Source organism: Protomyctophum bolini, assembly GCF_963924005.1.
Source record: "Protomyctophum bolini genome assembly, chromosome: 3".
Taxonomy (NCBI): Eukaryota; Metazoa; Chordata; class Actinopteri; order Myctophiformes; family Myctophidae; genus Protomyctophum; species Protomyctophum bolini.
The window spans coordinates 43,428,439-43,451,040 of record NC_137864.1 but is presented as its reverse complement, the minus strand read 5'-3'; the positions used below and the strand labels follow the sequence as shown (position 1 = coordinate 43,451,040).

At 40.4% G+C, this 22,602-nt stretch overlaps 1 protein-coding gene across 1 annotated transcript; it reads right to left on the bottom strand.

Annotated features, from left to right (window-relative positions):
* Positions 1-118: 118 nt before the first annotated feature.
* On the bottom strand, positions 119-21,280 carry LOC308312457 (uncharacterized protein). Its single transcript, XM_080759064.1, has 8 exons — positions 21,131-21,280; positions 19,030-19,127; positions 18,736-18,796; positions 16,415-18,596; positions 5,517-5,557; positions 4,193-4,304; positions 3,294-3,340; positions 119-2,340 (listed from the first exon to the last, which is right to left on the bottom strand). The coding sequence occupies exons 3-8, from the start codon at positions 18,770-18,772 to the stop codon at positions 1,133-1,135; spliced, it is 3,627 nt and encodes a 1,208-aa protein (XP_080615190.1). The 5' UTR covers positions 18,773-18,796; positions 19,030-19,127; positions 21,131-21,280; the 3' UTR covers positions 119-1,132.
* Between the last annotated feature and the right edge of the window lie 1,322 nt (positions 21,281-22,602).

Sequence of the window (22,602 nt, the reverse complement as noted above, 5' to 3'; positions counted from 1 at the left end):
CTTAACATTCTTACTCTCTGGATAGAAACATTTATTTTCATAAACTAGTCTTATTCTTCCTCTAGTGATGAAGTAAAGCATCCTCTAATTGCTAACTGGTGAGACCCAACTGAAATTATGAATAACAAGATGTGTAAAAAAGGTTATTTTTATTTTAGTAGGGCAAAGCATGTGGCAGGTGAGGTAGCATGCCAATCTATACTATCTAATGATGAGACATTGAGAGGTTTGAGGAGTCTTATGGCTTCTTATGAATACAATTGATACATGAATTGATATAAATCTATTGATACAAGATCACATATCATCTGTCTTTTGGCATCAAAACATGTTTGATCATTAGCTGGTGAGTGGTCATCAATATTAACACCTAGATTCTAAACAAAAGTAATTTGTATAATTAGTTTACATAATAGGCTATTGACTGTGATATATCACATTTTCTTACATTACATTTTATTTTGACATTCACACAAATTGATGAACAATCATGGGTTTAAAATTCATGACTCCAAAAGCACAGCTGCAGTGGTCAAACCTTTCATTACATTTTATTACACAATTAAGTAATTCTTAGCTTGATCTTGAACAAAATTATCATGTATTTTCTCCACGTGTTGACGTGTAGTGGCGGAGCAGACTGCAGTGCACAGACAGACACACAAGCAATATTGTAAAAGAAAAACAAGAAAATATTAGTTTGTGTAAAAGTAATGGTAATTGTGTGGAAAATATACAAATCGTGAAAAATCGTATCGTGAACCTAATATTGTGATTCAAATCATATTGTGAGTTGAGTGAATCGTTACATGCCTAGTATCGCCCTTTTAATTATCTAATATGTGAGGGAGGCATGTACTTTATTCTATTTTAGATTTTCTATTTTGTGGAAAATGAAAGCATTCAAATCAAATAATAAAATTGTCTAAACTAGATGAAAAAAGCCATTGGAAAAACACGCCCCCTTCACGTAGTAGAAGTTGTTACAAGGGGTTTGTATAGGATCAAATTAATATCATATAGCCTAAATACTGAATCAAGCAACTTAAAAACTGTCTGGGGCGCTCACAAAAGCCTGAGTAGACGGTAATATGAGCTAAACATTTTTTAAAGTGAAATATCCCGTTGTCTTTCATTGGATACTGCACTTCTCTACAACAGTATCAACTACTTCCCCTATAGCTGCCCCTATTTTTGCACCAGTTTCTCCTGCAATTTTCTCTCCGAAATTACGTCCAATTTCCGTGAACGTTCTCTCTGCAGTATCTCTTGCTTCTCTCTGGTGTCGATCTTGCATCTCTTTCATTTCTCTTTCGTGAGACTCTCTCTGTTCTTCCATCTCTATACGTTTCCTCTCTTCCATCTCTCTGGCAATTCTTGCTTGTTCTTCCAGTTGTTCGTTCTTAAACTTCTCTTCTTTTTCCAGAGCCTCTCTGTCATATTGTCTCTTCAGTTCTTCTGCCTCTTTGCGTCTTGTCTCTTCGTCCTCCTTAGCTTTCAGAGCTTCTCTCATGAGGTCATAATTCCTCTTGATTTCTTCCATCTCTTTGCGTCTCTTCTCCTCACTCTCTCTAGCAGCTCTTTCTGCTTGTTTTTGTTGCTCTTTCATCATTTTCTCTGCTTTTTTCTTTGCCTCTTTTTCATATTTCTTCTCCAGTTCTGCCATCTCTTTGTGTCTCTTCTCTTCATTCTCTCTGAGAATTCTCTGTTTCTCCTCCTCCAGTGCTCTCTCCGCTGCCTGGAACATTGCAGTGGTGTAGTGGCTTCCTCCGTTCATCTGCACCATCGAATTGATTTTCACCAGCAGCTCAGTGACCTGAGAGGGGTCCTGTTTTTTGTTGTCGAAGACGTGATAGCGACCATCACATGTGTTGACTATTCCTTGTAGTACTGGATCATCGTTCAACATTTCTTCAATCGTTTCATCCTCAAGTCGGTCACCATAAGTGAACAGAATCATGGAGTATGCATGTGACCTTTGGCCAAACATTTCCTGAATCATTTGCACAGATCTCTGCTCCTCTTCTGTGAATCTATCCAGTTTGATCATAATCAGGAACACATGTGGACCAGGAGAAGCAAAGCTAATACACTGTGTGATCTCTCTAAGGGTTTCTGCTTTGCTAAACGTGGTGTCGAACAAGCCTGGCGTGTCAATAACAGCGACCTTTCTACCAGCCATTACACCTCTGACTTTCTGACAGTTGACTGTCACAGATCTAGTTTTAAACTTGGAGTCAAAAGCTTTAAAACCCAGCATGGTGTTTCCAGTGGCGCTCTTTCCAGCTCCAGTCTTCCCAACCATCACAATGCGAAGTTCTTCATCATTTATGATCAGATCTGGTGGATTAAAAGGGTATGGTTAATGAGGCTAAACATTTGTAGTTTCTAAAACTGCTTTTTGCTTGTCTTCATTAACCACCTAAACACTATACCCCCTTAGATAGCATTTCTGTAGACTTGGATAGCATTTGATACAGACTTATAGCATGTTATGTATTGTAGACAGCACTATAATTGCATTGTATGTAGTCATAGCATGTCATAGTACATATGTATAGCATAGTATAGTATATACCTATGTATAGTTTATATGTATAGTTTCATTATATAGATATTCCACTGTTACTTTCTTAGCTTACGCATGTTTCATGATAAATGCTTTTTATGTGATGTATTCCCATGCTTTTTTGTTCTTGCTTAATGTAAGTCGCTCTGGATTAAGAGCGTCTGCTAAATGCCTAAATTGTAAATTGTAAATTGTATAGCCTATTTGACATTTCTCTTTCTAAAATAGATCTAGCGCAACACTGTGTGAGCTTGTAGATGGTTTTGCCAAATGATCCCCCAGAATAGAGATGCTTAAGTTATAACATTACTCTAATAGACCCCCAGGTGTGGTTAGAATATTTAAATATGTCTTCCCTGTGTATTTTTGGTTTCTTCAATCTGAAAACTGAAAGTCGCGAGTGAAAAGGCTCAATCGAAATACACCAGATATAGTGACATCACAATATCATCATCATTCCCTCCCTAATCCCTTCCCCTTTATCAAACAACAGCTGTGGATGCGGCTTCAGTTCAGGTTGATCACCAACCATCACCACCCACCTGAAAACCAGGCATACTTAATAAGCTGGTGGGTGTGGCCACATAAAAACATAATTCTTTCTGTACACTAAATCTAATCTCTAATCATAGTACCTGATGATCATGTTTTAGGGTTTACAAGATCACAGCATTCCTTCTTTCATAAATAAAACAAATTGCATGTCTCCTGCCAGGATACATACCATCAAGTCCCCTGTTGCTCCCTGAAGCCATGTCTGTGTTTTTCTTACTAGAGAGAGAGAGACGGAGACATTTGTACCATTAGCCCCTTTCTCATATGAACACTGGCACATGTCCGGGGAATCAGGTCGGGTCGGACATTGTCTGATGTTGGCCTTTCACACATGTAGCATGCAATGTAGAATGTCCATTTCAGATGCATTCACACAAAAAGGTAAATAGCCAGTTTGATAAGGCGAGGGGTGGACACATTAATTACACATTAATTACTCCCACTCAAATATAACATTTGAGCTTGTAGATCAGCTATTTTGCTATTTGAATTGAAATCCTGAAGTAACATTTTTATTTAATTTCAAATGCCTTGAATTATAGTTATGTTATAACTTTATAAACTAGATATCAATACATTGGACATAAGAATTGGACATTACTACTCATTAAACTACTAATTTAGACTTTAACGCTAATTAAAGCGGATCATGTTTTAACCAGAGGGCCACATTAAGTGAAGGTGGGGGCCGCATGTGGCCCCCGTGCCGCCAGTTGCCCATGTATGGTCTAACTCTAAAGAGTTGGATAACAGTGGCTGGTGGATTCATGAACTCATTAAATTACAGAGGTGACATTTGCAAGGTATATGCTGAATATGCATAATTATGACTGACAACACTAAAGTTTCCCCATTATGCAAGTGAATAGAATAGAATACAATTAGAGTAAAAATAAAGTATAATGTGGGTTAATAAAAAAGGCCTACATTAAAGAGGTTATTTCAATCGGTGATCACTCCGCTGCACGTGCACGCGAAATAATAAAACATCCACATCCCTGTGAATGAGTACATGAAATGCTCCCTGTGAATGACTCAGTACATGTTGCCTGAGATGCTGTCACTCACCTGAAGACAGGGAAACGAGACGTGAGGTGACGAGACGTTCCTCCTGGACCTCGACCTTGTGGTGGTTCTGAGACGTTCCTCCTGGACCTGGAGGTGGTTCTTTGACTGTGTTCTGAGAGCAGAGAAGTGGAATAAGTGAGGATGTTAGTAATGCATAGATAAATAGATAAATACACCAACACAGAGTGTTCAATAGCGTTGATTGATCTATGAAGAAATATACAAAAGATTTCTGGTTTCTGCCGGACAGCATAGATATATTAATTATTCTAATATTAATATGATATCATTAACTGAAATTACATCACGCTAAACACACATAATACAACTTCACTGCAGGAAATGATGCTATTGTTACCACACAAAAATGCACACACTCATTTCTTTCTTTATACATACATGAATCATGGCTTTATTATTACCGGGAAATATTTAGATTTTTGTGGTAAAATGCACTTTTGAATAATCAGGTACTTATTTTTTAAAAGCATGTTCATGTTTGAATACGTAGCCCCATTCTGGGCGGGAACCCCTATTGGTATCTTACCCCCTCAGGCCGGGCACCCATATTTGGGTTCTGTACAGTATGTACAGTATTCAAAAATGTAAATTTTTTGATGCTGCTATATAAATATTTGAAGTTTTTCAGAAATCTTAGGTCAGGATTTAGAGGCGTTTTTAGAATCGGCCTTAGGCCTAAATGGGTTAACTCAAGTGAGAATGTGACAGAGCAACCTTCACTTGTAGTTGAGTAATATTTGACCTGGAGTATCTATACTTAAGTTCTGGTTGTTTGTCCACCAGTGCAGATTAGTAAAGTAAACAAGTGAGTAAACTGCAGAGGGTCTTCTAATGTAGGGGATTTCATGTCCAATTCAAGTTAGTGGGGACCTGTCCTTCACACACCTACTATTAGATAGATAGTGGGGACCCGTCCTTCACACACCTACTATTAGATAGATAGTGGGGACCCGTCCTTCACACACCTACTATTAGATAGATAGTGGGGACCCGTCCTTCAAACACCTACGTACTATTAGATAGATAGTGGGGAGTGGGGACCCGTCCTTCAAACACCTACTATGTATATCTACATTTGTCCAAAAGCAATGTGTGTGTGCAAAAATGAAATTATCATTTCACGTAGACAGAGGTGTGACAGCAACTTGGTCAGCAAACTTTTTAAGTGACTAAGTTAGTCAAATTATATTCAGTTTCAGATTAATTATAAATCTCATTTGGAAAATGATTGCAAAATGTTTGTTGCTGAATACTGATCAATATGCTGTCATTAACGTCCATGTAAAGAGGTTAAGTGTCTTACCTGCTTCGATGATGAAATCCTTATTGTACAACAGTGTAGGTCTGCAGGATATAAGCCGAGGAAGTATAAAGTAAAGCTATGAAGCTCCTTCAACAAGGACGACCAGCTCACTGACACATATCTCTGGTTGTCTCTGGTATTTTATAACCTCACGTCCCCGTCAGTTCAGTGGGGGGAGTCAGAGATCTGCCGTTTATAAGAAGAGGGCCGTTTATTGTAAATGCTGTGGCGGGATCTTTTCTTTTTTTTTTGTTCTTTATTTATCCAGGGCAGCTGAGCACAAGTGCTCACAGCAACACCCTGCATGCATGCACGCACGCACACCTGCATGGGAGGAGCTGACCAGTACAACCACATAGTCACAGTCTTATACTGTTAGAAGTTTTTTATTAATTAATTAATTGTTTATTTCTGTACTTTACAGGTACATGTTTAAAAGACAGTTTTGTTACATAATCAGGGTTATGCCTCAATCCTCCAGTCAAAGACTTCTATTGTCAAATGTAGAATGTATGCTTCCTGTTTGTAATGTTTGTCGACATGCTCATCAGAAAGTTAAAACAATGTGGGGACGATGGTTTCCTAAAATGGCTCCATGTTTTAATGCTAATGGATGACACTGTCATCCTGGCAACATCAAAGGAAAGGCTGACTGAAAAACTGAAATATCTGGAGGAATATTGTGATGAATATGGCATTATGGCATGCTTGTTAATGAAAGTAAAACCAAATTTATGGCTATATCGGGATCTGATGAAGATAGGCAACCTATTCAGCTTGCTTCCCTTACAGTGAAGCATTGTGACAGTTATACATATCTTGGAGCCATCTTCACTGCTGATGGAAATGCCCGAAACTCACTTGCCCTACATGCAAAGGACAAAGCACCTAAACAAACTGATTATCTTCCTGACCACCAACTATGATGCTCCATTTTGTGTAAAACATAAGGTTTTTGAGGCTGCTTTCTCATCAGCTATATTGTATGGGTGTGAGGCTTGGTTGAAAATCCCCTTAAAGTCTGTTGAAACTCTCTACATGGCTGGAGTGAAATCCCTACTTGGGGTAAGGGTTACTACCCCTAACTTAACCTGCCTGTTAGAAGCAGGACTGCCTACAATGCAAGCTTTGGTGAGAGAAAAGCAAGCCAGGTTCTTCACCAACATACAGCAGCGGAATGGCATGCTTGATGACCCCTTGTGGTATGTTCTTCAATTGCTGAAAAATGAGAACCAAGTCATGTATTCTCATTTATCTGAGATAATGGAAAAACGAGATCATATTGAGAATGACCGAAGGGACATGATTCATAAATTACAATCCAAAGAGGGAACAAGATATAAGACATACCAAGCCATCAACCCAGATCTATCTGTTCACCCACTCTATACCAGCACCAGCAGTACACCTTACATTGAGGACTATTTGAGGATAACCTTTACACGGTTTCGGTTGTCCGCTCATAGACTGCGTGTGGAAATGGGAAGATGGAGCCGCATACCACCTGAACAGCGGTTTTGCCAATGCGAGTCTGGTATACAAAACGAACAGCACATACTGGTTTGTCCCCTCACACAAGATATCAGAGAGAAATATGAACATGAGGGTATTGATTTGAGCTCACTCTTTGTGGGCACTAACAGAGAGACTTTGCATATGCTACATGCCTGCCTGTCACTTGTGGAGCAATAGAAAGCTCCTGTTGTAAAGGGTTTCTGTATTGTGTATTGTATATTTTAATGTATTGTACCTTTTTAAAGTTTTTGATTCATGGGTTTTTTATTATTGTTTGGACCCAATGTTTTATACATTTGTGTCAATAAAGTAACTAACTAACTAACTATGAAACGATTGCTTTGTCGCTGCAGAAAGGAGGTCAAACAGACCTGCAGAAGAGGGAAAACTCTGCAAGGTTCAAGGAGGCTGTTACTGTTACAGTCTCATGTACAACACACTGTGTGTGTGTGTGTGTGTGTGTGTGTGTGTGTGTGTGTGTGTGTGTGTGTGTGTGTGTGTGTGTGTGTGTGTGTGTGTGTGTGTGTGTGTGTGTGTGTGCGCCTACTGTAGAAACACGTGCTTTACAGCAAATCAGACCATTTCCCAGAAACACAACCGAAAGTGAAAGTAGGCAGCCGTCTGCCTTGCTATGGCAACACAAGCCCACTTGAGTCAAAGTACAGGCATGTACAGCAGCTCATGCTGCTCGGTCAAATGTATACTTGTTTTTCACTTTCAAACATATTTGATGTTCAAACACCCCTTCCTCCAGATTGACAAGATGCCCTGCCAGGTTTCACCCCATTGGCCTGGTGTGGGGTCTGGTGTTGATCAGTGTTGGGCAATATTACTTAGGAACATAATGTGTTACTTATTACTTATTACTCCTTTAAAAAACTATATGACACGATTATTGGCGCAAGGATGTGACGAGTACATGCACTGTGAAAAATGTGCTATAAAAACTACATGCAGTGTGAAAAACGTGCTATAAAAACTACATAAATAATAGGCTACTAAAATGAATAACAGCACTACACGGGGGGAACATGCAAACTCCACACAGAAAGGCCCTTTCGCCAACTAAAGCCATTCCTAAAATAAGGTTAAAGACATCCCTGTCCTTATACAGAAGGAGGAGTTCTAAACATAAAGCAAAGCAAAGCAAAGTTACTATGTTTACCCAGGGTAACTGGACTAAGCTCAAGAACTTGTTTACAGCCAGGCAGCCTGCTCATAGAACATTTCATGGTAGGGGTTCAATGCCTTGCTCAAGGGCACTTCAGCTGTGGTAATTTTAACGTGCCGGTACGGGGATACGAACTAACGACCTTCCGGTATCAAGACCGCTCCACAAACCGTTCGGCCACCCGCTGCCCGCACACATATGGAACATAGCCGATCTACAAGCAAATGCATTGCGTAAAAAACAGCTCCCTCTTTTCTTGAAACTTTTGTTGAGAGATTAGCAGCCATCTAACAGCGCTACTCACCAGAAACACAAACGTTTCTTTAATCAGTATACTACAGTCCTTCCGGGGTTCTGGTATGCTGGGTGAGGAAAAACAAAAGTAAAGGAATTCATATTGACTTGATTTGTAGGCTTGAATTCTTAACACACTCTGGATTGAAACTTGTATTTGTCTCTTTAAAAAGGTCATGTGCCGGGCGCGTCAGCGTCACGTCTCCATCACCGTCAGGGAATGTTCCCTTTTTAATCAATGAAGGGTGGCTCCACTGCCCGCGTTGCGTTGCGTTTCGTTGCGTGACTGCATTAAAATTGCCCCGGTTCGTTTTTTGACGCATGCGACGGAGATGCAACGCGCCCGGTGGAGCCCTGCCGTTAGTGGTCCAGGCACCTTGGCTGGTAATCCAGCATGACAGTGTCGTGGGTTCGAGCCCCGATCCCGACGAACTTTGCCGTGTGTCTTCCCCCCATATCTCTCTCCCCATTTCCTGTCTAGCTACTTACTGTACAACTATAAAAAAGCCCCCAAAAATGTTAATGTGGCCAGACTGCGACGTCAGTCATCTTTGATGTCAGTCAACTATGACATATCTATGACTTATGACCCCAAATTCGGGCAAGGTTTCAGTCCAACCCGAGCTCTGTTTATTTCCATTATAAAGTTAAATACTGTACATTATATAAAACTATTATACATACACATACTTAATGCCAATCAACTACTTGGACAGTGTATGACATCAGTACACACCAGTGTCGTACACAACATAAAATGGACAAACAGAGAGACATTTGTGAATTTGTTGAAAGACACACAGTCAGACAGACAGTTAAAGACATTTGTGAATGTATTTTATGCCTGGAGAACCGCTGATCCAACTAAATTCACAATGACATCGCCCCCGGGTGAAGTTTAATGTAAAAGTACATATCGGGGGCACTGCACAGCCATATAGGTCGGTTTACAATACATCATCTCTATTCAGACAAAACTCAAAGAATATTATTTTAGAAATATTTGAACGGCATGGATCCTAATGTCTCTATTTTGGGCATTCCATAATATAACAGGCGTTCGAACATTCCACGAAAACAGATTTACAAGCTCACAACATGTTAACTTACAACGCCATTTTAGGTGAAGAGATTTGATTAATAAAAGTCCCACCCGTGATTTATGAGAGTTGAATAAAGTTTCTAGTTTATCCCGAGATCTAGATTCAGACACCTATGCGATCTAATTTCTACTGTGCAAAAATCGTGCAGCACTAGTTGGCTAACTTTTACTCAAGAGAGAGATTTTAAGAGAGGTTTAAGTCAAACACTTTGGTGTCTGTAAGCCACAGTAGCTGTCTCCATGTGCTACATACAATATACAACTATACAGACAAAAGACAATAAATATTTTCATGGAAAAAATGAGAAACGAGAAAATCGAGATTCACATTTGAGCAAGAATCGTGCAACACAAGTATCCAATTACTTAAACATTTTTCCCCCCAATTCAGTAGTTATGTCAATTGAATCCTGAGTCCCCACATACATTTCTGTGTTGTCACTGCTGGTAAATCATGCATTTTAGCATGCGTATCCAAAGTGCTTTACATAGATTTGCATTACAGCCATTCACCCACACATTCATACACCGATGGCGGAGGAAACCATGCAAGGCGCCAACCAGCACATCGAGAGCAATTAGGGGTTCAGCGTCAATTAGACACTAACTCTGGGGGAGCCCAGGATCGAACTGGGAACCTCACGGTTTTCCCAACTGGCTGTTTTACCGGCCACTACCACTACCTCTACCCCTGAGCCACCGCCCCCGTCGTATGCTACTGACTCACCTGCCAGTGAGGAGCCCCCACCAGGAGGATGTAGAGCCTTTATTCTAGTCCTCCCGTCCAACACTCCCCGCTGACAGAACTCACCTGTCTGTGAGTTCTCTCCAGAGTCTTCTTGCTGGATGTTTGATGTATGGTCCGTGTACATGGGATCTCTCTGGGTGGGTGGGGTTTAGGTTTAGGGTGCGTTGGGTTTGGGCTGTGGAGGAGTGAGAGGTCGAGCTCCGGACAGCGAGGGGGGGAGGATGGGGAGGAGAGGAGAGGAAGAGGAGCAGAGGGGAGAGGAGAACACATCCTGAAAAAAAAAGAAAAAATAATTAATGTTACTAAGAACATTATTATTATTATTATTACCAATATTAAATGAATTGTTTAAAGCTGTTCATTACTTGTTACACCCAAATTGTGACCGATAAACCATTCTTCAGAGAAACTATAGGGCGTCTATACCGTATGACGCCGAGAGGCTAAAGCGGGGAAATGTTTTGGTTGTCGGACTCGCTGCTTCAGTCGTTGGCATGTGAGAATCATTGCTCCAGGCCAGGGTACTGCTTTTGTTACGTTTATTAATGTTAAAATTTTAGTACCACAGTGAATCACAGCATATAGGAAAGCGATTTGCGGTCAACAAAGTTGGACGTTCCCCGTTCACCCCCTCTCTCTCCATTCATGAAAATGCCACCGGTGAACAGCGGACTTTACTACCTGTCTGACACCACCCAACACCACGTGACCATAGTAACCATAGCAACCCATCGAGCTGTCTAACCTGTCCCCAACAGAAACCATACAATACCTAATAATTAAATAAAGACAACAATAACCTTATTGTTATTTAGTTGTCTTTATATTTAATTAAAGATATCTGGTTGCAGCGTGCGTCTACTGCAGCAGCAGTTACTACTGTACGCATTCAGACTGATCTAATGTCCAGATGCTGACCATCGATAACATTAATAGTAGTGCTTCTCAAGTGGGGTCTTGTCCACAGGCCCTCAATGAACCATGTTCCCTCAGTCCCTACGCTCAAGGGACTGAGGGAACAAACCCAGAGGAAGTCTGATGCTCAGGGTTTATTGGGAGGGTTCCAAATGGGCCCTTAAATGAAAGGTCACACAATCTGACAGTGTATAGTACAGGTCCATTTGTAGCCCTGAAACACACTATATTAGCCTACACTCTAATAGTTCACTCCTAGGGATATGGGGGGTCCCTGAAAAATATGAAAACCATTGAACAAATGATCTGTGATATAACTGCATATAGAAAATGCCAGCACTCATCATATGTCCTTTTACATGACTTTATTTACCTCTGAGACTAATTACCTCATAATGAATGTGGGACATTCATTATGATAGCTCATTCTTATTTGCTTATTTTACTAGTTATTCTATTGTGCTTACATGATATTTATCCTGTCTTGGTACCATAAATAGAGACTTCTTATTGATACTGTGTAAGTAAGATGACAGTGGACCGTGGTTGACACCTGTGTTCAATAAGGGGACCGTACCCAAGTTCCCTCAGCCCTATGTTCCCTCAGGCCTATATGTTCCCTCAGCTCAGCCCTATGTATATATGTATATATATGTTCCCTCAGGCTCAGCCCTATGTCCCCTCATTCCGATGAGTGCTGGCATTTTCTTCATCTCAACTTATATTTTCCTATGGATTTTGTTTGAACCTCTGGAGTGCTGCGGCCTGCGGGTTGTCTGCTACGGTAGTACTTCTGTCTCAATATAACTGCATATAGCCTACGCTGCCTACTATAGCCCTGTATTCCAATTTCAAAATCAAACATAATATGTAATATCACAGCCATTCCAGGGCTATTACGCCCCTTTCGGGACGGCTAGTTAAACTTTTCTGTTACCGACGTCCCAAATACAGATACAGAAAAGGTAAACTATACTATGGGTCCTGAAGGACATCTATACTTAGCCCCGCTCGGAACCCTACGTACAGTTTGTTTACAATACACGTAAAGTGTAGTGTAAACAACCTGTACCTAGGGTTCCAAGCGAGGCTAATCTATACTGATCTCATCTCGTCAAATCAAATCACGTACCTTCTTAAACCAGACGCAATCAATTATCCTATTGAATTCGATTGATCCGTTAAGTTATTGGTGAAGTATTGATCTACTTTGTGACGTAAAATCTATCAACAAACTTTGCTCCGCGCCGGTTGTTTTCAAACGGCGCGATTTATAACATCATCCAGATGCGACGGTCCTTTGCTTAGAAGCCAAGTGAATGAATGGTGCAATGCCGCCACCTACTGGACTGGTGTGTGGACATCAGATTCAGTCCATCTGTAGAATAGATTTTCTTTGTCACTCACTGACTCACAATACAAAGGTATATGAAGTGAAATGTTGGTGTGACATGCTTCCACAGTCCACAGATTACAGATAATTTACTAAATACAACTTGAAATGCAGGTAAAATATGTCTAAAGTCAGTGTTCAAGGCCATTTGTGTGCAAAACCAAACAAATGACAAACGACATCATTAATATACACATGCAATTTAGGATTTGAATTGCATCAGAAGAATCAAGAATGAGCAAGACATAAGCAGCTAGTGAGCTTGTAGAACTGCATTTGTGTGCGACGTCATACAACAAAGACAGGAGTCCCCTCCCTCAGCTCCCTGTACAACAAAAGTGGGCTATAAAGTGAAGTGATAGTTGGTGAGATTGAGTGAGTCTGCAATTCTGACATCAATGGGGAGTTTATTGCTTATTGTTTATTATTGTTTGGGAGACACAAGGGAGAAGTGTTTTACTGTTATCAATGCTGTCATCTACCCGTTATTCTTATTTTAATTCTTATTGTAATTTTTGTCCCCCTCATTCCGTGAAGCACATCTGTAAATACAAATAGCCTTAGGCTACCTGACGCGCTACAATTTTATACTTCATCATATACAAAAATAAAAATGAAAGTGGATAGTGCTTTTTGTCCCAGTCAGAACTGCTTCGGTCCACATCTTGTACCTACTTAGACTTCACCTACTTACACTTAACACTGTATACTTAGGGTATATTGTCTGGGAGAAACCTTGCCTATTTCAACTTTGTGAAATAGGCCTATGTTTTTACATAAATGAATTCTATGTCATACTACAATGTGAATGTCACACACCAGTAAGATGCCCTGGGCCCCATCCTAGGGCGAGGTCGTGTGCACGCATCCGCCTGGGTGACGGCAGACTGGACAGGAATCAGTCAAAAGGGAGACATCGAAGAGGAAGGACGGGTGGGGAGGGTCAAACATATGGAATGTCAGAACAGGTCAGCAGTCAGCTCCATATATGGAGATCTAAGGGTTTGAGGTTTTACAGTAGGTCAGATGTAGAGTTGTTGTCCGGCTCCATATATGCAGATGTAGGTGATGATCCAGTCTTCTCCATGTATGGCTATCCAGGGTTTGATGAGGTCAGTGATCTTCATATATAGAGTCACAAGGCCTGATGGACTGACGGCCATATATGGTGGTGTGACGTGTCATGAGGCGTGATGTCACACAACCATATATGGAGGCGTGCTCTGACTGACGGACAGGTTTTACAGGTTGTCATAGTGATCTGCGACCTACTGTAGCAATAAGTGGGTTTCATGAATATTGAACTAATGAAAAGTATTAACAAGAGCTAAATTGTGACTAAATAACTACATTGGATCCATTGGAACACAGCTTTTCTTTTCCAATTTCTGAAAATGTACTGTTTTGGCAGGGACAATACACAGCCTATTCTAACTTAAGTATAAAGTGTTCCGTACACATTCAATCACTATATAGATACAGTATGTAACATATGTAGGTTTGCTGTGCTTGGGAAATATCTGCAGGCAATTCTTTTTGGCAGACCAGTTTGTCAAGACCAAAAAGGGCAAGCCTAGGCTGAGAGAGCATGCTATTTATTCCCCAACGGTATAATTAGAAAAATGAACTCTTAGTTAAAAAACAGAACGAGGAATGGGATAAGCACTGCCTGGGTTCAGTAACATTTGGCTACCTCAAACAAGTGCTCTTTAGTCAAACAGTAGTACAGTAGGCAACATTTATTGTTGCCTTGCTCAACAATAAATGTATTATCTTTCACCTGAAGACAGAGTGCCTCAGTAGTTTTCTCCCCTATAGTTTGCCTGACCACAAGCAGAACATTTTCTTTTAGTGTTTCTGCTTCTATGAACTCTTGATAATTAATATTTCTAATTTTTATTGAAGTCTTATATTTGGAATATTAAGAAATTGACACTAGCATGTTTAGCACTACCTGCTTATTACATGTCATTGCAGCAATATGGTGCATGTGACTGTAATATAAAACAATTAATTGCAGCTCTAATTTCTTGACCTCCTTTCCTGCTGTAAAAACTGGAGGAATGGAAGATTTTGACGTTAAGATAGTAAGTAATTCACCTGTGTGGACATGTTAGAAACCAGAAATGCAGCTCTTGTCTCACTGTGATTTGATGTTAATCATAAATGCACCATTTATGATTAAGATTCATTCACGCTTGAATTCACGTTAATCACGCTTGTCTTTCCCAAGACAGTCATCCGAGCCTGGTGTTTTGGGGAAAACTTGTTTTTGGTTCCCTTAACCAAATTCTGGGCGGTTACCGCTTTTGGTGTTTTAATAATTATTTCACACTTTAGCTGTTGAAAAATAGCAGATCTACAAGCTCACAGCGTTGCACCGAGTGCCACACTACGAGCTTGTAGATCTGCTATTTTTTTAAATTGTGAAAATATGGCGCAAATCTTATCTCTTATACTGCATATTCTTTCAGAGCAAGCGTTTTTTAACTCAAATCTTTGCTTCTGGTGGTCCCCTGGAACAACATATTTTCAGATGGGGGTCCGCAGCCAAATTGAGACAATTCTGGGGGTCCTTGACATGAAAAAGGTTGAGCACCACTGACATAGAAACAGAGGTTTTTCAGAAAACTATTAGGATTTAGAAGCCATTTTTCAGGTCTAAATGGGTGAATATCCTGTGTATATGTAAAACTTTACAACAAATGCGTTTTAAAATCATTTGAAAACATGACATGGCAGGGGCACCTGACAGCAAGGCCTTAATTGAAGCCTGTGCGGCGCACCCATTCAAGCCGCTAGCCTAGGCTATAGGGGAGTGAGTGCCTGTGCCAAGCAGCCAACGTCAAACAGTGGAGAATGGAATAGGTTATTATGGCGTACGCCAAAACAAGCACTCACTTCTGCGATCTCCGCCTCTCCGTCTCAGCCAATTACTACAATTGGGTGTGTGATTTTGAGGTTGGCTGGCTTGAGAATAACGTACCGGTAGTCATACTAGTCTCTAACCATTCCCACTGCTCATTTGTCCATCTGTGGACGAGCAAACAACTAAACTGATAGATAAATCAGGTGCACCTCAGCTATACTTAGGCCTTTACCTGTACTCATTTGAGACCAAAGTCAAATTCTGCAAAAGCAAAAGGATATAATCTACACATTAATATCAAGACTTACATCAGTTTATTGGGAGATATTTTTTAATATAACATTATGATAATTATGTAGCAAAGTATATGCAAGTTACAGTATGATCAGAATAGTGGAGTGTCTTCCTTGCCCTATACTGGGAGCATGCACAAAAACCTCAAGAATCTATCGTAACAAATATTAACACAAAGATGAACAGGTCAATTCAACAACTATTATTAATTATGATAGTGAAGTGGCAAACTATCATTTTTGGCATGAGTCGTAACATATAATCTTCCAAACATGAACTGGGTTTAGGTTAGGTTTATTTTATTCCGTTTTATTATTAGGCTGTAGGCAGGGCGGAGTTTGTTTGTGTGTGTGTGTGTGTGTGTGTGTGTGTGTGTGTGTGTGTGTGTGTGTGTGTGTGTGTGTGTGTGTGTGTGTGTGTGTGTGTGTGTGTGTGTGTGTGTGTGTGTGTGTGGAGAGGAGAGGAGATACACTGTGTCAGTCAATGTACTGTATAGTACATATCTGTCCTGGGGCGTATACCTCCTGGCAGAGATATGTCGTTTTATGTTTTTGTTCTGTTGATTATTTCACTGAAGCCATTCTTTTGTAGAAGAACAGAGCTCCAACACCTGCCCCTACGACAGCCCCTACTGCTGCACCAACCGGGCCAAACAGCATTCCAGCTTCCGCCCCTCCGGCCACTCCTCCAATAGTAGCGCTGACTCCAGCAATCGCTCCCGCCACCTGCATTGCACCACCTCGCCTTGTTCTGTTATTGTTCTTCTCATTTTCTATCTGCTTTTCCTCCTCTAAACGTCTCCTCTCCTCCGTCTCTCTGTCAAAGTTGGCTCGTTGCTCCTGCAGTTCAATCTTCATTTTCTCTTCTCGTTCCAGGGCCGCGCGCTCGTATTTATTCGTCTGTTCTTCCATCTCTCTGTCAAAGTTTTCTTGCTGTTCCTGAAGTTCATTTTCCATTTTCTCTTCTTGCTCCAGAGCAGCTCTCTCATATTCACTCTTTTGTTCTTCCGTCTCTCTAGCAAAGTTTGCCTGGTTCTCCTGCAGTTCACTCTTCATTTTCTCTTCTTGTTCCAGAGCCTCTCTCTCGTATTTATTCGTTTGCGCTTCCATCTCTCTAGCAAAGTTTGCTTGTTGGTTCCGTTGTTCTCTTTTCATTTTCTCATCCTTTTCCAGATCCGCTCTCTCGTACTTCCTCTTCTGTTCCTCCGTCTGTCTAGCAAACGTCGTTTGTTGTTGCTCTAGTTCTCTCTTAGTTTTCCTCTCTCTTTCCAGAGCTTCTCTCTCATATTTTTTCTTTTGTTCTTCCATCTGTTTAGAATTCTCTCTAGCTAAGTTTTCTTGTTTGACTTGTTGTTCTTTTTTCATTTTCTCATCTTTTTCCTTAGCGGCTCTCTCGTATTTCTTCTTTTGCTCTTCCATCTCTCTAGCAATGATTGCACGTTGTTCCTCTTGTTCTTTCATAATCTTTGTTTCCCTTTCCAGAGCCTCGCTCTCATAATTTGCCTTTTGTCTAGCAAAGTCAGCTTGTTGTTCCTGTAGTTCTTTTGCCATTTTCTCTTCTTTTTCCAGAGCCTCTCTTTCATATTTCTTCCTTTGTTCTGCCATCTCTCCAGCAAAGCTCGCTTGTTGTTCCTCTAGTACGTCCAGAACCTCTTTCTCATGTTTGTTCTTTTCTTCTTCCCTCTCTCTAGCAAAGTTTGCTTGTAGTTCCTCTAGTACTTTCTTCATTTGCCCTTCTTTTTCTAGAGCTTCTACCTCATGTTTCTTCTTTTGTTTTTCCATCTCTCCGGCAAGCTGTGCTTGTATTTCCTGCTGTTCTTTATTCATTTTCTCGTATTTTTCCACAGCCTCTCTCACATATTTCTTCTTTTGTTCTCCCATCTCTCTAGCAGAGTTTGCTTGTTGTTCCTGTTGTTGTATATTCATTTTATTTTCATTTTCCAAAACCTCTCTCTCATATTTCTTCTTTTGTTCTTCGTCCTCTTTACATCTCCTCTCCTCATTCTCTCTAGCAGATCTCGCTTGTTGTTCCAATTGCGCTTTCATCATTTCTATTGCCTTCTCCGTACCTTCTTTTTCACATCTTTTCTTCTGCTCTTCCACCTCTTTATCTCTCTTCTCTTCATTGTCTTTAAGACGTCTCTGTTTGTCTTCCTTTATTGCTTTCGCTGCTTCTTGGAACATCTCATTGGTGTAGTGGCTTCCTCCATTCTTCAACACCATGTTGTTGATCTTCGCCAGCAGCTCAGTGACCTGAGAGGGATCCTGAGATTTGTTGTTGAAGACATGATAGCGACCTTCACATTTTGTGATTATCTCTTGTAGTATTGGACTTCTTTCCAATATTACTTCAACTCGTTTATCTTCAAGCAGGTCACCATTAGTGAACAGAATCATGGTGTATCTATTGGCCATTTGGCCAAATAGATCCTGAATCATTTCCACAGATTTCTGCTCGTCGTCTATGAATCTTCCCAGTTTGATCACATCAAGGAAAACATGGGGACCGGGAGCGGAAAAACCAATGCACTGTTCAGTGTTTTCAAGAGTTTGTTCATAATCATGGCTTAACCTGGTGTCGAACAACCTCGGTGTGTCTATGACAGTGACCTGTGTACCAGCCACTTCCCCTCTGACCTTCTGACAGCCTGTTGTCACCAATTCAGTTGAAAACTCGGATTGAAAAGCGTTAAAACCCAGGATGGTGTTTCCACTGGCGCTCTTTCCAGCTCCATGCTTCCCAACCAATACGATCCGAACTGTGTCATCATTAACGAGAGCTGGTGGATTAAAAATGATATGGTTATGGCTTTAAGGGTGCTAAACATTGATTCATGTCTCTACGCTTTGATTTCATGATATTTTGTCCATAATTGTCAATACAAATGCATGTATCGTGGCAAGATACGTAGTACATACCTCCCACTCCATTCCTGCTCATTGAATCTGCATTCATGTCTGTCTTGAGGTTTTCTCTCACCTTGACAGCGACAGAGAGAGACAGAGAGAGAGAGAGGGTGGGGAGATTGGTAACAAAAATAACAACCGTGTCTTTGATTGCGTTTTGTTGCAATCAGTCTTATTGAAATTATAAGCAATTTCATTAAAAATAGCCACGACAGGTGCACACTTCAACAACTATTGCATTTGACATATGACATGCATGACATGACGTGACATAGGGTGCAACTTGGCTGAGATGTCGTCACTCACCTGAAGACAGGAAGATTTGATCTGCAACAGAATCCCCGAACAATCCGCCCGACCGTTGTGGTGGTTATGACTGAGTCTTTAGAGCCCTGCAGCAGAACCTGTCAGTACATATAAATAAGATAACAATGAAGTAAGTTTGTGAGTAATGGTATAATGCATACTCTCACATTTAGATTTCACTGAAGCAACACTGCCTGTTTGGTGTGTGTGTGTGTGTGTGTGTATGTGAGTGAGCGTGTGGGGTCTGGCTCTTGGCTCCGCTTCTACTTCATTATATAGTCTATGTTATGTGTGTGTTGTTATGAGGTGTTGTGAACTTGTAGATCAGCTATTCTCAAAGTTTTTGCCCCTTTCCTTTATTATTTGACAACTTTGAAAAGGTCTTACACGTTCCTAAATTGACACTTCAGTCATCTGGGGACACACCCCTGCCCTGGGGGTCCTGACCCGCAATTTGAGAACCACTGTCCACTGCTCTACAACACATTCAACACAAACTGGGATCTTGGAAGTTAGGAGGAAAAACATGTCTGTCCGTCTGTCTGTCTGTCCTGTTGGTATCTTGCCTTTCTGCTGGAATTCTATACCTCCTGCTTGGTATTCTACCTGTCTGCCTAAACTGTCAAAATCCAAGACGCATTATTGTGAACAAGTTGAACATCATTCATTTGTCTGATGCTTGGCAAGATGGGAAGAAATGTGCAATACATCAAAACAAATTCATACTCAGTAGCACGACGGTGTCGCTTGCCTAAAAGATCTTATAGGCCGATGTGATACAAATTAAGATTTACAAAGAGAGGGCGCAGATACCGTAACAGAATGAATATGCACCACCCACGGTGGCAGGCAGTTGGTTGATTTAAAGACATGAAAACATGGCCAGAAATCATGTTGTATTCTACATCACATACACATTGATTTTGTATACCTCTAAATTGATCTTTTCATCATTATCAATATCTTATCTCATGAATAGATCAGGTTATACAAGTTTTAAATTAAAGGGATATTTCACATTAAAACATGTTTGGCGTAATTCTACCCTCTTTACTCTGGGAGTACCCCAGACAGTTTTTAAGTTGCTTGATTCAGTATTTAGGTGTATGATATTGACTTCTTCAGACACGCCCCTTCTTATACAAACCCATTGTAACTTCAAACTACATTTTAACCATGTTAGAGTCATTGAAAACACCCGGCCTTGCTTCTGGTGACTCATACTATACCATAATACGTGAGGGTTCCATGGCTTTTCTTTAATATTACCGTTTCATTAATTAAAACAATTAAAACAAAAATACCAGATTTATTTATTTTCCCCGCAAATTATGAAAAATAAATAAAGTAATTGAAAAAACAATATCGGCCACCAGAACCAAGGGGCCGGTGTTTTCGATGAATTTATCATGATTCAAATTTGAGTTTGAAGTTACAATGGGTTTGTATAGGAAGGGGGCGTGGCTGATAAAATGTATATCAAACATTTAAATACTGAATCAAGCAACTTAAAAACTGTTAACTGTTTAAAAAAAAAAGCCTGAGTAGACGTTAACATGGCCCCAAACATGTTTGAAAGTTAAATATCTCATTAATATGCAGTTGATACTCTTCCCAAACTCTTGATATACTCTTCCCAAACTCTTCTCCCTTCTGGCTCCAAAACTATGGGATGCACTTCCCATTACAATCTTCCCATTGCAACCCTACTCCCAATCTTCCGTCGTAGTCTGAAAACCCACCCTTTCAGACTCCATCATGGCCCGTACGTAGCACTTACCCTAGCCCCTTAGATAGCATTTTATACAGACTTATAGCATGTTACGTAGACGGCACTAGAATTGCATTTTTATGTAGTCATAGCACTTTATATTATATATGTATAGTATAGTATAGTATGTATAGTATATATGTATAGTTTCATTATATAGATATCCCACTGTACGTTATTAGCTTACGCATGTTTCATGATATTTTTGTATGTGATGTATTGCCATGCTTTTTGTTCTTGCTTATTGTAAGTCGCTCTGGATTAAGAGCGTCTATAATTGTTGACGGCAAAGTACATTTATTTTTGTCTATAAAGTAATAATATAATTACCTGATGTTCTTGTTGCAGAAGAGAGTCTGTCAAACTGTTTTGGAGAAAGTTGTGAAGATAATCGATCACACTCCCTTCCTTGCTCTGAGATCAATAAAGGAACAGCTAGGGCAGCGTTCAGCTGCGGGTGAATTAGTGTGCAACCGCCTCCTCTCCTCCGCCCAGGTGAGAATGACATGGGAGGGTGGGGTGATGTCACTCATGTCCTGTCCTCAGGGTTTTTTCTGCCTTCATGCTTCACTCCACTTAAAATAAACCCCGTACTTGTACCTATGTGTGTAGTGTCCCCCAGGGCTCTGTACTTGGTCTCCTCCTCTTTTCCGCTACATTAAATATGTGCACTGAGAACAGTTTACATACAAGTTCACAAAGTGATGCCCCCCCCCCCCCCCCCCTGAATAGGGATCCTAGGGTTCATGTGGATAATGTGATCAAACCTCTGTTTGTATGTAGGCTACCGGTATCCCCTTTATACAACATATATGGCTCACATTGGCTCAGTATATGATATTGTGGATCATCTCAAACCTGAATGTCTGGTTCCACTTCAGCTTGCAGGCAGCAACAGTATATTCCATAATATTGCTGTGTGTGTGTGTGTGTGTGTGTGTGTGTGTGTGTGTGTGTGTGTGTGTGTGTGTGTGTGTGTGTGTGTGTGTGTGTGTGTGTGTGTGTGTGTGTGTCGCACACATGTACTACAGTACCGGTATGTGTGTTATGCATATGTGCATTTCTTCCTGTGTGCGTACTGTATATTGCTTTTTCGTCTTTCTTTTTTTTTCTTTTTACCATCAATCTGCACAGATGGCCATCAGAGTCAAACTGAATCACACTGTGTAAAATCATTATTATTATTATTATAAAATTAAATAAAAGATAAAGGCGCTGCAATTGCTGGCAGTAATCATTGGACAGTAAAAGGGGACTCCTTTTTCTCTCCAGTTCTTTAACCCATTTAGACCTGAGGACGATTCTACAAATGCCTTCCAAATCTTTTCTGAAACACCCGTGTTTCTATATGTCAGTCGTTCTCAAACAAGGACCCCGAAAAATATATACAATTGCCTGCTGAGCCCCATCTGAAAATATGTTGTTCCAGGCACCCCCCCAGAAGCAAAGATTTGACTTAAAAACGTTTGCTCTGAAAGAATATACATTCAAAGATTTGCACTACATTCTCACGATTTTTCAAAAATAGCAGACCTACAAGCCACGCTATGTGTGGTGAGTTCAATGCATGAGTTCTTTCTCATGCATTGATGAAATTGGCATCCCATTCCCAACCTGAAAATGGAAATCAAAACAAATCACTTACTTGAACTAAGAATTAAGATTTGTGTTATACCTGCACAATGACAGAGCTACTGATCAAACATATTGGTAGATACCACTACCACATGTAAATGGGAGTAACTGTCTGGATACATGGCTGTATAGTGTGCTTATAAAATGCTATCTCACCAACATGTCTT

Excerpts from the sequence above, each read along its gene's own strand:
- LOC308312457 (XM_080759064.1), bottom strand. The coding sequence starts at position 18,772 with ATGAATGCAGATTCAATGAGCAGGAATGGAGTGGGAG. Across the intron at positions 5,558-16,414 it reads GGGGCAGGTGTTGGAGCTCT|ACCTACACTGTTGTACAATA; the intron begins GTTCTTCTACAA and ends TATATCCTGCAG. Across the intron at positions 3,341-4,192 it reads TCTCGTTTCCCTGTCTTCAG|TAAGAAAAACACAGACATGG; the intron begins GTGAGTGACAGC and ends CTCTCTCTCTAG.